This window comes from Corvus brachyrhynchos, unplaced genomic scaffold (assembly GCF_000691975.1).
Source record: "Corvus brachyrhynchos isolate BGI_N302 unplaced genomic scaffold, ASM69197v1 scaffold257, whole genome shotgun sequence".
NCBI classification, from domain to species: domain Eukaryota; kingdom Metazoa; phylum Chordata; class Aves; order Passeriformes; family Corvidae; genus Corvus; species Corvus brachyrhynchos.
This window is the reverse complement of record NW_008239119.1, coordinates 3,169-17,211: the sequence shown is the minus strand read 5'-3', so window position 1 is coordinate 17,211 and position 14,043 is coordinate 3,169. Positions and strand designations below refer to the sequence as shown.

Genomic DNA, 14,043 nt, shown 5'->3' with positions numbered 1-14,043 from the left:
ACATTTGCACTTGGAACACTGAATTGTAACATCCACCATGCAAAGTGGAGTAACTTTATTTTTCTTTCTTTCGCCGGACTGGAAGAGGAGGAATTCCATGAGGAAGTTGGGGTTTTGGCCTAAGAAGAATTGAACAGAAAATTGCCCACAAGGTTATGTCTTAAAGGTGGTTCATTTTTCTCTGACCTTTTGTTACTCAAAAGTCAAGTACTAGGAGTCCTAAGAAATGTTCTGTTCTTGTGCATTATATGGATTTAAAGATTAAGTCTGGATGAATTTGATTTTTTGAAAGCTGAGACCAGTGGTAGAAATCTTTTTATTTACAGGAAAATGAATTTTGGACAATAAAAAGCCCAAAACAAACAATCCAAGGAAGAAATATTGTAAAATGTGTAGTGACTATGTTTCAGTTTCTTGTTAAGCCAGTGAGGAATGGGCGTTGCCTTTCTTTTCACCATTAATCACTTCTCAATAATAAATGTGAGATCCTGTTGAGCATCACTGTTGTCTCCTGCTCCCTTCCCTGTGCTGTCAGCTCCTTGGATTCCAAGTATTGGAAAAATACCTGAAGAGGAGTGGAGAGGTGATTTCCCTCGGGTTTGAAGTAGGGTGCTCTCACGTGGGCATCCCCAGCTCAATCGTGCATCTGTTCCCAGCCCTTTGGGATACTATGGCCCCCCTGGTGTGGTCTGGCTCCAGGTGTGAGGGGCAGTGCCCACCTGGCCTTGCTCCCAGGATTCCTTCCCATGTCATGGGTAAGTTGGGAATGATCCAGCTCCTTCCAGGTGTGGGAAATGCAGACACCTCACAGCCCCAACCCTCTTTCCTAGGAAAACCACTCATTGTCAAGAAAATAACAGTAAAAGAATCCTCCCTCTTCCTCTTCTCTTGTCATGGCCCCTGCTGCTCATTTTTGGTAGACTCCACCTCTGTTCAGTGCCCATTGCTCCAGGAGCAGACTGTCAGATCCCCTCCAGTCTGACAAGGGCTGCTCTGGAAATGAGGTCAGGTGTCCTGGGGGCACAGGCAGCATCAGGGCCCCCAAGTGCCAGCAGACTTGCTGACGGGAACTTGCTATGTGCGTGACGGAGTAAACCCTTACCAGCTGCCTTTGCCCTCCCTTTGCGCTGGGGAAGGGGCTATGAGGGAGCCCTGGGTAAGAGGTGATGCAGAGATGGTGTCATTTGGGGCACCCCAATGTCACTGGGAGAGTGGAAATGCAGTGGAGAAGGTTAAGTAGGTTATAAGAGGGCTTAGGTGGGGTCCTCCCAAAAATGGCAGGTTACAGCCCGAAATGCTTGGAAATTTAGGGAGTGCGTTTGTGCAAAAAATACAAAAAACCTGTAGCTTTTGTTATCTTTATATATATATATACACACACACATATATTATAATTTTAATTAAAATTGATTTCAAAATACAACCCTGTATTTACTGTATTTTATACAGGATCTTGGACTATAAGAAATTTTCAATATAGATATATAGGGTTTGAAAATGCAAATACAATTTTTGTCTGTGTAAATTAAGCAACAACGGGCTTGAAAATGGAAGAAAATACGATATCTTTAAAGGCAATAGAAATAGCTTAGTGATTCAGAGTTTTTTTCTCTCCGTGAAACACAGCATGAGCTTGCAGCTCGTACTTAAATCGCTGCCGCCCCCTGGTGAAAAGAACCACGTAGTGCAGCCGCTCGGTGAGGCTATGCCACACTCAAAATGGCAGCTCGGGCACGGGTGACACCGCCCTTCCCAAGATGGGGGGGAGGGTCACGCATGCGCTTTGGGGGAGGACGAAATGGCCCATAGGCAGGACCTTCCTTCTCACAAAGGCGTCTTCCCGCCTGCCTAAGCCCGACCCTGCGCGGCGCTTTGCGGTGTGGGGACGCGGATGGTGCAAGAGCAGAGCCGGGGTCGGGTTCAGGCAACGGAATAGACGCTTTTCCGAGGAGCGGGACCGTCTTTGCCGTACCACACAAAAGATGGCGGCGTAGCCCGAAGTGGCTTCTGCCAGATCCCAAGAGGGCGAGGGGGCGAAAAACACATGACGCCAAAAGATAGCAGCTCAGCACGCTGATTTTGTCCTTCTAAAGAAGGCGGCATGATGCGCATGCGCCTTTGGGTAAGGACAAAATATGGTGCCGCGGAAGCACCAGAATTCTCGGAAAGGCGTCTCTACGGCTGCCTGAACCCGACGCCTATTTCGACGCCGACCCGGCGCTTTCAGCGCGATTTTCCGTGGCGTTTCCCGGTGTGTGAACACGAGTGGTGGGGTCAGCGGCGCCGGGGGCGGGAGGAAGCCTCTGTCCCGCGCCTGACGAGGACCCCGCGACGCCGCGCAGTGCCGGACCGGGCACCTGGTCGCACCCCACCCCCGGCCCGGGGAAATGCTTCAGGATTCAAAATGGTCGGAAAATAACAGTCACTAGAGCAGCCTTCGCCATTCCCCCTGCTCCCCCGAAGGGCAGGAGCTGTGCAGAGTCGGGAGCACTCCTTCCCAGGAGGTGAGAGGTGGAGGGGCCGGAGCTGGAGGCAGGGTTTCCCAGACGGAAAGCAGGGAGAATGTCAGCTCCCAGCAGCTCTCGGTGAGTGCTGGATGGACTCCGTGCTGGGCAGGTGGGAGATGTGGGTCATATTCACGTTCCCAGGAACTGCTGAAATGATAAGTCGCAGCAACCTCGCACGTCTGTGTGTAGAACCAGCTCTAATGCTGGCCGGCAGCCACGTGTGAGCTGGGAAATGAACATGAGGAGGCTGGGAACAAGTCCCACAAATTGGTTAAAATGGGATGGACTTTTGCCAAGCATCTGAAAATTGCTTTTGTTTTGCTTTAGGAATTCAAAACTGAAGCAATTCTCAAGGTGTTTCTTGCAGCTGCTGTTGGCTGAACAGATTGGCACCTGATTTACCTGTAAGGTCCTGGCTTGTTCACTGCCTCTCACAGCTTGTACAGTAGCTGGAATCCCAGTGGTGCAGGGATGCACTGGAATTCCTGAGTTAATGTTAAGTCTTGCCAGATGATTTTTACGAGGTAAAATTCCAGTGAATCTGTACCAAAAAACTGGAAGCCCTGAAGCACAAGAAGCTGTGCTGCAAGACCTGATGGCCTTGGTGTGCTCCTGGCTGTACCTGTTCAGGTATTCCCCTACTGTGCTGTCTGTCAGAGCCGTGGGGATGGGCAGATCCAAAGAGCTGGAGTTAAACCCCACGGAGGCATTTTGGAGCAGGCGGGTGGGACCAAGGCAGAGCTGCTCAGGGACTGCAGGTAGAAACTGAAGCCCTCACAGGGAGAGCTGTGTAATCATCACAATCCTCTGCTTTTCCTATGACAGAGCCTGTTCTTGGTCATTCCTGCAGTTTGCAGGGAGTAAAAATGCCCTTGGGGATTCCCTACTGGGACCAGCGATCCATATTTTGAGGGGAGTCTTTGAAACAGACCTGTAAGAAATGAGGATGCTGCAGCCAGAACAATGGGAATGGAGAGTCTGTCGCTGTTATCCCCAGAGAACGGCGAATCACGACATAGGTCCAGGTTAAAAGATATGGCCAAAGCAGAGTTAAGACCTCATTTAATGAATTTCTCCTCTTTTATAGTGTAGTTTGCAATAAAGAAATTACATGATTGGCTTATTCACTCACCACCTCTCAAGGTGATAGGCCGAGCAGTAAGACACCCATTTCCAAATATTATTCTCACAAGACTGAAAACAATTCTAGTGTTCTGACAACAATAGCAGGTGTAGAAATAGTTCACATTCTTACAAACTGTTACCCGTCCAGTTCTCACGAGAATGAAAGCTCTCACAGAGAAGCTGTGAGAAGCTGGATTTCTCTGTTTTTCAGCTAGAGGATGAGAAAGGAAAAACTTCACAAACTATAGAGCTGGAAATTTTCTCTGCTCCTGCCTTTTAGCATCCACAGAGAGTCCACAGTGAATGTTGTCTGGTGAGTCTCTCGATATCTCTGGTCTAATGCTGTGCTGTCACCAAGTGACCTCATTCTGATTTAAACGGTCCCAGTGTGCTGAAAGTACACACTGAAGTACAAAATGCCTGTGGGAAGGTTCATGCTCCCAAGGGATTGGTCTAGGGATGTGCAGCTTCTGAACTGCACAAATAATTCAGATTGCCACAATTGCCTGCTGGGCCATCGTTCTGGGCCAGGAGTATCAGGAAGGCGGCATCTTTGCTGCCAGCTCGACAGTTATTTTCCTTGGAGCTATCAGGACAAGAACAAAATGGTGATCATGCCCCACTTACAAACCACAGAGCATGATCAGTGCTGTAACTGTGTGGTTTTTTTCCTGCTCTCTGCAACTCTCTCAAGGATGCCCTGAAGTGCTCTGGCTCATGGCAATATAATCTGTGTGTAACAGCTTCCCATGCCTGTCTGTGCAGCTGGGTCAGTCACAGGCTGTCCCATAGAATCCCTGAGGCTGGAAGACCCTTTGAGACCATCAGGTCCAACTGCTGCCCCAGCACTGCCAGGGCCACTCCTTACCCCTGTCCCCAACTGCCGCATCAAGAACCACCCACTGACAAAAATTGGGGTGAGGGCTGCAGGCACAGACAGCGCCATTGCTCACTGGCAGGGGGTCTGGGGGTTCCCAGAGGGCGTCCAAAACCCCTGGCCTTCCCAGGCAGGATGGCTGGTGTGGAGAGCACAAGGTGCAGGTGGGAGCATCCCAAAGCCAGACTCGGGATCATTTCCCTGAAGTTCAAGGAACCCGTGCTCAGAGCACCTTTAACTCCACTGTGCTTGGGACCTTTGTGTAGGTGTAGGTTTTTATGCACTTTGAAACAGATCTTGGGATCTGCCAGTGAATTCAGTGAATTGTCCCAGCCAGAGGCCTTTTGGCTGACCTAAAAAGTAGCTTTTGAACCCTAGAGCCACAGGGCTTGTAGTGTTTTTCAACAGCAGAGCAAGACTCAATGGGTTATCCTGTTCAGCTGACCCCACGAGGGCCAGGTCAGCTGGGACAGCCCTTGCTGTCAGGCGTTTTCCTCCCTCAGAGAAAGAGAAACCACTTGACTTTACTCTGCAGGGTTCACTGAGGCTGTGAATTGTAATCCAGAGCATCTTCAGGCTCCCAGTGCTTGGGGCTGTGGCCTTTGGTGTGCAGAACACACCCCGATCTGTCTAACTCGGGTTTGGATGCACATTTCCAGTTACTCAGACTGGGAAGAGGCCAAGAGGGTGGTGAGAAGGGCTTTCTCCCGGGCCTGAACACCCTCAAGGCAGGGACGATTTTTAAATGTTTGTTGTCTTTTGTTTCCCAGCCCAGGGCTAAGTTGGTGTTCCCTGAATTGGATGCGCAGTTAGGGCATCCAAAGGATCGTGGCAAGCGCAGCACTGAAAACATCAGGATGAAACAGTTCTCAAGGATCTCAACTTTCTAAAACATTTGTCAAGATAAAACCATACAGGAATGACCTTGAAAGAAAAGCCGCTGTCAAGAAAAGCAGCAGGAGAACAGCTGTGAACAGAAACACTAAGGAATTGCTGCTGGCTTCCGGTCCCAGCGTCCTGTTTTTTCCAGGCAGGTTTTGTACTGAATTGAAAGGCAGTTTTCTTGCCTCTGCGAGGCACCTGCATCCTACCTGCGGAAGGAGAAAGTGTGGAGTGGTAAGTGGGAGGAAGGACCATTTTTAGATCTACCCTTGGATTCCAGTTCTTCGTGGAGGGTCTGTGCTGCCTGAAGTACAAACGAAGTAAATCCTGGAGTACCTGTTCGTTCACCTGCTGAGCTTGGAAGAGACACACTGGACATGAAATTCCAGGGAAGCTGCACTTGCAGTAGTGTCTGGAGCAAGAAGCAGTGGAAGCTGTTTGCTGTCTGCTTGTTCCCCACCTTCACATTATTGTCAAAATGGGACCTGTGCTATCAAAATGGATATTTTTTGTTCTGAAAAGCTTTCGCCCAGTGACCATCAATACTTGTATTTATTTTGATCATTTAGCCAGATGTAATAAGAATTTTACTTTAAAAGCCAACACTTGTAGTAGTTCTCTGCTTAGTTCTTGTCTGTGAGAACCGGCATTTGGGCAGGAGAGCTGCGGTCAGGAGTAAAGGATGGAGTAATCTGCTCCCTGGATGGACAGGGAAAGACTGAGTAGCAGGCAAAGGGAGTATTTATAAACTATATCAATATTTCACGGAAATTTGGGGTAGACCAGCGATGGGGGGCTCGGGTTCTGTCGGGGCCTGTCAGGATTAGCCATAAAAAACCTGGCCAAACCCTTGTCCCCTCAAGGGATGTGTCAAACAGTTCCACAGAAACACAATTCAGTAATGATTGCAGAGAAAAAATTACCGGTAATCGCTTATGATCTGAGGGAAATTTCCTCGGTAATTACAAAGCTAGGACATAGGGAATTTTGGAGGCAGAATCCCAATTTTGGCCATGGGCACCTGGATGAGAAGGCCGGTTCTTTTCCACAGAAGGGAAAGCCCGGCACCCCGGTGTTTCAGGGACAGACAATGGCCCATGTATGGGAGGGAACGACCGGCAGGACCTTTCTCCACCTCACCCCCCACTCCAAGGCACAGCAGGTCCAGGCATGACCAGCTCCTTTCAGAGGGTTGCCCGGGCACACCTGCACAGGGAGCTACTAGTTCAGAGGGGCTGATGAAGGTATCCCGAGTGTCCCTCCACGAACAACAGTTGGAGCATCCTAGCAGGAGCTAGGGAGCAGCCAGATGTACCTGGGCACCTGAGCACTCCAGGCAGCATGTGGGGTGCCATGGGGAAACTTTCAACTTTCCCCTTTTATCTTCTCAGTCCCTCCCCAGAGCCCCCAGAAAAGAGAGGTATTATTAGGAGAAAAGGGGCTTAAATTGAGGGAAAAAACTTCCTTTTCCATAACTGTCTCTATCAAAATTGAGGGGGAATCCCCTTCCCCTGCAATTTTAATAGTATCATTTGAAGGAAACCCCACCCCTTCTATGCTGTTAGGGGTATCAATTGACAGCAAATCCCCATTTTCCATTATTTTCTAGTTTAAATGGAAAGGGAAAACCTTGACTGTGCTATTTTATGGGTTTGAATTAAGGGTAACTCCTGCATTTTCATCATCCAAATGTGTAAATGGAGGGGGAAGCCCAGTTGTCCCCCTTTTTAAGGGTTTGAGCTGAGGGAAAAATTACTCTTTCTGTGTCATTTGAGAGATTTAAAGTGAGGAAACCCCCTCTTTTCCAAATATTTTAGGGGATTAAATTAAAGGGGAGAAACCATTTATTTGCCATCGTATTGGTTTAAGTGGAGGTAAACACCCCATTTTCTCATTTTAGGGGTTCAGTTAAAGGAAGTGCTCCCTTTTTCAGCATTTTAAGGGTTTAAATCTGCATTTCAGGGCACTTCTACCCATGCCCCGGTACCAAATATCTCATATGGGAGCAAGCCCAGCACATACGTAACCCTAACAGCACCCAGGAATTTATTAGTTTTCTTACTTTTATTTATAATGTATCTAGCCCTAATTAGAGGTCCCAATAAGAGCTTCATCATTCATACTACTTAGTCACATGTGAAGTACTACTTACTAATCACTAAGGAAAAACTGTGCAAATTAACAGCTAGTTATCCCACTTAGCTATCTATGCTGCCAAAATACAAAGTTTTATTTCTTAGCTGGTCTCTGCCCTTTTGTTTGATGTAGCTGTAGTAAAAAAGAAGGTATCATCAATTCCCTGAAGAGCATTTTTTCTCTCTCCAGCTCTTTACTCATTTTGAATTTAAATCAGAGGAGCCAAGCAGCTACAGCGCCTTTGACAGCTTTTATACCTTGTGGTAATTACCTCCTCCCTTTTCTGGGGCATGATGGGAATAAGAGGTGGACCTGGCCAGGGGTATATTAACCCCAGCCTTTGCTAAAGGGATTCATTTCCTCCCTGGGATTGAGTGGGATGAGAGATCTTCTCTCATTTCAATGAAGGGGGCCTTTCAGCTTATATCAGGTTTTTTTTTCCCCCCCAGTAAATGCTTTTGGCCTCTAAACCAACAGAGGTTTTGAAAACATTGTGAAGAAGATAGTGTTGAACACAGGGAGTATTTAGGCTCATAATTTTGGCTTGAGTGCTCAGGGGTGGTAAGGTGCTTTTCTAATTTCAGTTTTTCTTCTTGTTTTTTTTTCTTTAGGAGCATTGTAACTTCCAGGTTGTATTGAGTATGAAGCTTCAAATTTTTTTAGTGCATTCATTGTGTCATAAAAGGGACCTTGCCCATATCAAAGAAGATATCCAAAATTGTGGCTTCTGATAGGTAAGTTATGGATTACAGCTGGGAGAGTGTGAGCAGGGTAGCTGGCTTAGGAAGTGCCAGAAGGGGTTTTGAAGGCCATAGGGTGGGAAAAGGTGTCTATTTGAGGCTACCTAAGGCTTTTTCCCAAGCACAGCAGATGCATTTATACATCTTAAAGCACACAAATGCATCTACCGCACTCACAGAAATACCATATAACTTTGCCCCTCGCTGTCTCACGTGTCTATTGAAATAATGGCCACAGCTTTTGATTCTGGGTGAAGCCGGAGACCCAAGCACCTGGATGCGCTTAGGAGGTGGCGAGTAGCCGAATTGTGGGGATTTGGCCTATATGCCACTAGATTTGTGCATTGATCTTGATTTTTTTTTTTTTTTTTTTTTTTTTTTTTTTGTTTGTAGTGTAGCTGACTAAGAGGCTAACCCGGCTATTATGGGGCCTTCCAAGACGACTGAGGAGGACTCATTTCACATCCAACGTGGATTCATGTTGCCGGTCATCCAAAAGATAAGTTGGGGGCTACGACCTGGAGATAGGATGGCAGCAGGGTAGTGAGTTGGAAATTCCTGGGAAAAACTTAATAATTAGTGCAGGGGTAAGGGATGCTCTCTAAGGGGCCTCTTAGGACAGCTAAAGGGAGAGGCTCTACATTTGATTGCAACCGTAGGGTATGCAGTGCAGAGCAGTTCCAGTCTGTGTTGTGTTGTCTGGTGTGTTGCGTTGTCTAGCGTGTCTTCAGGATCCCTTGGATCAGATATGTCTGCCTTTTATCCTTGAGGACCTTATGGCAAGTGTCAGCCATCATCTCTAGGTTCTTGAACATTTGCACTTCTCGGCATGTCACCGATATCTTTTGTTCTCTTACCGACGGGCTCAGCCGTGTCTCGGGATCGCATCTCAGAAGTGTTGAGTCAGATGTCTTCTGAGGCCTCATTCCCAGCTGTATTGCCATACATCCTTTCCAGCCGTGAGTTGTAATGTCCTGGGGCTTATAACATTGTAAGGATACGGGGAGCATTCTGAACATAGCGTTGTTTTGCAGCCGTCTTGATCATCGTGACTGACAGTTCTTAAAATAGGTCACTCTATTACAGTCTTTTCTTCCGCTCCTTAGAGCTGCTTCCGTCTACTGTCGCTATGCCATCAGTCATCTCTTTTGGCGTCATCTCGGTCCTCACCGTCATTCTTCTCTCTGAGAGCTTTTTTTATCATCCTTGTGTCACACTGTTTGTAGCATAATGTGTTGTTTAAGTTTGTGTTTAGCCTGGAACTGCTCTGCCCTGTGGAATAGACTGGGGGGTAGGTGGAATAGAAAGAAGACTTTACGGGTAACCTTTATCTTTGCGTAACCACCTGAGCCACAACGCAGACGGAGCAACCACGGCCGGTCCGTGCGGGGTTCGGCGGGAGTGGTATGGCGGCGTTTCGCAGTTTTCTAGTCCTTTGTCTTAATGCATGCTGTTGTCAGATCCTAGGCGGTTTGCTTTGAGAAATGAGAACCTGGGAAAGGTTAAACTTGCCCTGTGTGTGTCTAAGTGACTTTGACAAATAATTCTTTTGCAGAGGGATAGGATGTAAACCTGCTACAAATGGCGGAGGCCAGAGGAGCACGGCGACGAGGCAGGTCGGCACCCAACCTCCTAGCGAAGCCTGAATTTCAGCTCTATGTTTACTTCATTGTTTGGCATTTTGTTTCATTTTGAAGATGTGAAGTGCTTGTCACGGCCGGGTGTCGGCACCGGGGAGATCGTGAGCCAGCTGGGTACCAGCAACAGAGATAAGTATTGATTCTAGCACAGACCTAGATGCTACCAGAGGTGTTGTACTAGTCATAAAACTATAAGCATCCTTTGGGTGTTTTTGTGTTTTACAGGTGGTCCACAGCATTCAAACCCCTATTCCAAAATGACAGAGACCCTTGTGGACAGAGATCACGGTCAAGTGATTTCAGATGGAAACTACCACGGCCAACACAATGCTCTCGGACCCTACATCGATACCTGCCTTTTCCTTTTGTTTTGCCCCTTCTCTGCCGGGAAGGTCAGGTAACCATTCTGCTTTTCAGGGAAGGTGTAAACGGTGGTTGGGGTGTAGTTTGGCCTCTAGATGGTATTCCTAGATTGACACAAGATGGCTGGAGCTGTTAAGTTATCATGCAGCCCTTTAACTTTTGTCATCACTTTCTTTCAGATGCAGATGGATTAAATCGGTGGCAGAGCGCCCCATACCGGGTGAGAGGGCTCCCACAGGAAAGTCGGTCGTCATCTGTCTTTGCAGGGCAAGTGTAAATGGTGACTGTGTTCCAGCATTGTTCTTTGTCTTTATTTTTAGGAGGGAAAGCTAGATCTCAGCAGTCAAGGTCAAATGAGCAAGGTAAGCAGTGACAGGTGGAAAGAAAAAGTTGTTATTCCTTGGGTGCCAAGTTCTGGTACAGCTCTAAGCATCCCCAATCATTTGTGTGTTTTAGGGGGTCCACTTGTATTATGCCAAGCCCCCTCACCGACTGGCCGATGTACCCAGCTCGCTGCCCTTATGAGCCCTCCCAAAGCATTATGGGCCTCTGCGATGAAGCCTTTGCCCTTTCCATTCAAAGATACGGTCCGGGCAGACTTTGGCAATGGCCGAGAAGTTGGGGTGAGTCAGGGAGGGAGGGGGGAGGAGCGAGGGTCTGCTCAAGTCTCAGCAATGCCGCATCACCTTGTCTCCTCTTAACCCAGGTATACCCTGGGATGATGGCGTCAGCCTTGGAGCGTGGCCAAAGTGTGTGGCCCCAGGACCCCGGCCTTCTTAGGAGACGGTGAGTAGTGGAATTGTTGGGTTTTGGCTAACGTGCCACTAAGTTCAAGCCTTGATATTTGGTTTTCTTTATTGTAGCTGACTAAGAGACAACAGCCCGGCAATGGCAGGAGCTTCCTGGATGGCAAGGCGGCCCTCTTTTGCACCCGAAGAGGATTCACATCCCTGGATGTCTGAGAGATAAGTCGATGGGATGAAAGCGGGGTGTTGGGTAGGGGGTTGGTGGGAGGGATTTTTGAGTCAGCTTTGGAGACGGGGCTACCCACAAAGGGGCCCGTTAGGCCACATAAAGGGAAAGCCTCACTTTTGATCACAATGCCGAGGTGCGCAGGGCAGAGCAGTCCCAGTGCATGTTGTGTCACTTGTCTGTTGTGTATTCTGTGTCTTTTGGGCATCTTGTGTCTCATGTCTTTTGCCTTAGCCCTTTGATGTGCTTGCGGTCATTCTTCTCACCAAGAGTTTTCTCTTCTCGTTGCGTCCCCTCCTTTGTCATCTGCTGCATGCAAATCCTGCATGGGATGTGGCCTGGAGCTGCTCTGCCCTACTGCACAGTCTGGCCTATAGGTGTAATAGGGCAAGGCTTGGGGACTTGGAATTTGTTCTGTAGGGTGTAGTTTGGCCTCTAGATGATATTCCTAGATTGACACAGGATGGCTGGAGCTGTTAAGTTCTCATGCAGCACTTTGACTTTTGTCATCACTTTCTTGCAGACGCAGACGGATTAAATCCATGGCAGAGCGCCCTATACTGGGTGAGGGGATTCCTGCAGGAAGGTCGGTCACCATTTGTCTTTGCAAGGCAAGTGTGAATGGTGACTGTGTTCCAGCATTGTTCTTTGTCTTTATTTTTAGGAGACAAAGCCAGATCTCAGCAGTCAAGGTCAAGTGAGCGAGGTAAGCGGTGACCCGTGGACAGAATGACTTGTTATTGCTTGGGTATCACGATGAAGCCTTTACATTTTCTGTTCCAAGGTGCCTTGCGGGTGACCTTTGGCAACGGCGGAGGAGTTGCGGCGAGTCGGGGAGGGAGGCAGGAGGAGCGAGGGTCCCCTCAAGTTCAAGCAATTCCACAGCACCTTGTCCCTTCTTAACCCAGGCATACCCCGCAATGATGGCGTCTGCCTCAGAGTGTGGCCGAAGCGTGCTGCCAGAGGACCCCGGCCTTCTTAGGAGATGGTGAGTAGCAGAATTGTCAGGTTTTGGCTGACGTGCCACTAAGTTCATGTACTGATGTTTGGTTTTCTTTGTTGTAGCCGACTAGGAGGTGGCAGGAACTTCCCGGACAGCGAGGTAGCCTTATTTTGCACCTGAGGCAGATTCACATCACGGACGTCCGAGAGATAAGTCGAGGGTTACAACCCACAGAGGGGACGAAAGCAGGGTGCCGGGTCGGGCCTTGCCGGGAGGGATTTTGCTTTGAAGGCGGGAATGTCCAAGAAGGGGCCCCTTAGCCCACATAAAGGGCAAGTCTCACTTTTGATCACAATGCCGAGGCGGGCAGAGCAGTCCCGGTGCGTGTCGTGTCACTTGTCTATTGTATGTTCTGTGTCTTTTGGGCATCTTGTGTCTTAGGCCTTTTTCCTTAGCCCTTTGAGGGGCCAGCTTATCGGAAATGCCGGGCATCATCCTTAGCATCCGTGTTCCTCGGCCGAGTGCCGATACTGTCGGACCTTTGACCGATGAGCTCGGATGCACATCGGAATCGCATCTCCCTTTAGAAGCATTGAGTCAGAGGTCTTTTATGGTCTTGTTCTGAGCTATATTCACAGCTGTGCACCGCAGTGATCCATTAGAGGATCAGGACTTGTCAGAATGCAAAGAGCGGTAGAGGATTCTGACCGTACGATTCTCGGGCATCCATCTTTGCGGTTCTCGGAATAAGCCCTTCTGTTAGCATCTTCTTCGAGCCTCGTCGGTCTCGCTGAGATCATCTCGCTCCGCATTCTCTCGGTCCTTGCGGCCATTCCTCTTGTCGGAGTTTTCTCTCTTCATCGCATCTCCTCGTTTGTCATTTCCTGTGTCACAGGTGCCTGCATGGGTTTGGCCCGGAGCTGCTCTGCCCTGCCATGTAGTCTGGTGTATAGGTGTAGTAGGACAAGTCCCAAGGCCTTGAAATTTGTAATGTAGGGTGTAGTTTGGCCTCTAGCCGGTATTCCTAGATTGACACAGGATGCCTGGAGCTGTTATCATGCAGGACTCTGACTTTTGTCATCTCTTTCTTTCAGATGCAGACGGATCAAATCTGTGGCAGGGCGCCCCAGACCGGGTGAGGTATTTCCCACCTTCCCACAAGAAGGTCAGTCACCGTTTGTGTTTGTGGGGCAACTGTAAATGGTGGCTATGTTACAGCATTGTTCTTTGTCTTTGCTTTCAGGAGGTAAAGCCAGATAGCAGCAGTCAAGGTCGATGGAGTGAGGTAAGCAGTGGCAGAATGAGTTGTTATTGCTTGGTTATCAATTTCTGGTGCAGTTCTAAGCATCCATTGTCATTTGTGTGTTTTAGGTGGTCCGCTTGTATTACGCCGAAGCCCCTTGCCGATCGGCCGATGGACCCGCTTCACCACTGTCGTGAGCGCTCTGGAAGTATTACGGGACTCTGCAATGAAGCCTTCACATTTTCTGTTCTGAGGTACCTTCCGGTACATCCATGGCCGAGGAGTTGTGATGAGTCGGGGAGGGGGGAGGAGGAAGGGAGGGTCCACTTAAGTTTCAGCAATGCCACAACACCTTGTCTCCTCTTAACCCAGGCATACCCTGTGATGATGGTGTCGGCCTCGGAGTGTGGCCGAAGCGTGTGGTCCGAGGACCCCGGCCTTCTTAGGAGACGGTGAGTAGTGGAATTGTCGGAGCTTTGGCTGACGTGCCACTAAGTTCCTGTAGCGATGTTTGGTTTTCTTTATTGTGGTTGACTAGGAGACGACAGCCTGGTGATGACAGGAGCTTCCCAGAGGGCGAGCCGGCCTTCTGTTGTGCCTGGGGAGGATTCCCAT

The 14,043-nt window shown here is 48.8% G+C and overlaps 2 protein-coding genes across 7 annotated transcripts in view; both read left to right on the top strand.

The window, feature by feature from the left end:
• YTHDF2 (YTH N6-methyladenosine RNA binding protein 2) overlaps nucleotides 1-501 on the top strand; it is a 21,506-nt gene extending 21,005 nt beyond the window's left edge. For all 3 annotated transcript variants that reach the window (XR_001863871.1, XR_001863872.1, XM_008638070.2), the window contains one exon: nucleotides 1-501. This exon is cut by the window's left edge and continues 456 nt beyond it. The gene's annotated coding sequence lies outside the window, so the exon portion shown is untranslated.
• Nucleotides 502-1,811: 1,310 nt separating this feature from the next.
• LOC108448083 overlaps nucleotides 1,812-14,043 on the top strand; it is a 13,495-nt gene continuing 1,263 nt past the window's right edge. Inside the window, exons 1-12 of one of the 4 annotated variants that reach the window (XM_017739945.1) lie at nucleotides 1,812-2,504; nucleotides 5,280-5,625; nucleotides 7,717-7,790; nucleotides 8,139-8,261; nucleotides 8,666-9,883; nucleotides 9,965-10,036; nucleotides 10,133-10,304; nucleotides 10,450-10,490; nucleotides 10,591-10,632; nucleotides 10,727-10,893; nucleotides 13,801-13,880; nucleotides 13,967-14,004. In XM_017739945.1, the coding sequence (XP_017595434.1) occupies nucleotides 10,165-10,304; nucleotides 10,450-10,490; nucleotides 10,591-10,632; nucleotides 10,727-10,893; nucleotides 13,801-13,880; nucleotides 13,967-14,004 (508 nt within the window). In that variant the 5' untranslated portion in view covers nucleotides 1,812-2,504; nucleotides 5,280-5,625; nucleotides 7,717-7,790; ... (2 more) ...; nucleotides 9,965-10,036; nucleotides 10,133-10,164. Of the gene's footprint in view, nucleotides 2,586-3,681; nucleotides 3,946-5,279; nucleotides 5,626-7,716; nucleotides 7,791-8,138; nucleotides 8,262-8,665; nucleotides 9,884-9,964; nucleotides 10,037-10,132; nucleotides 10,305-10,449; nucleotides 10,491-10,590; nucleotides 10,633-10,726; nucleotides 10,894-10,976; nucleotides 11,057-13,800; nucleotides 13,881-13,966; nucleotides 14,005-14,043 lie in introns of those variants that run through there. The other 3 variants (XM_017739944.1, XM_017739947.1, XM_017739946.1) reach the window with 3 other exon arrangements.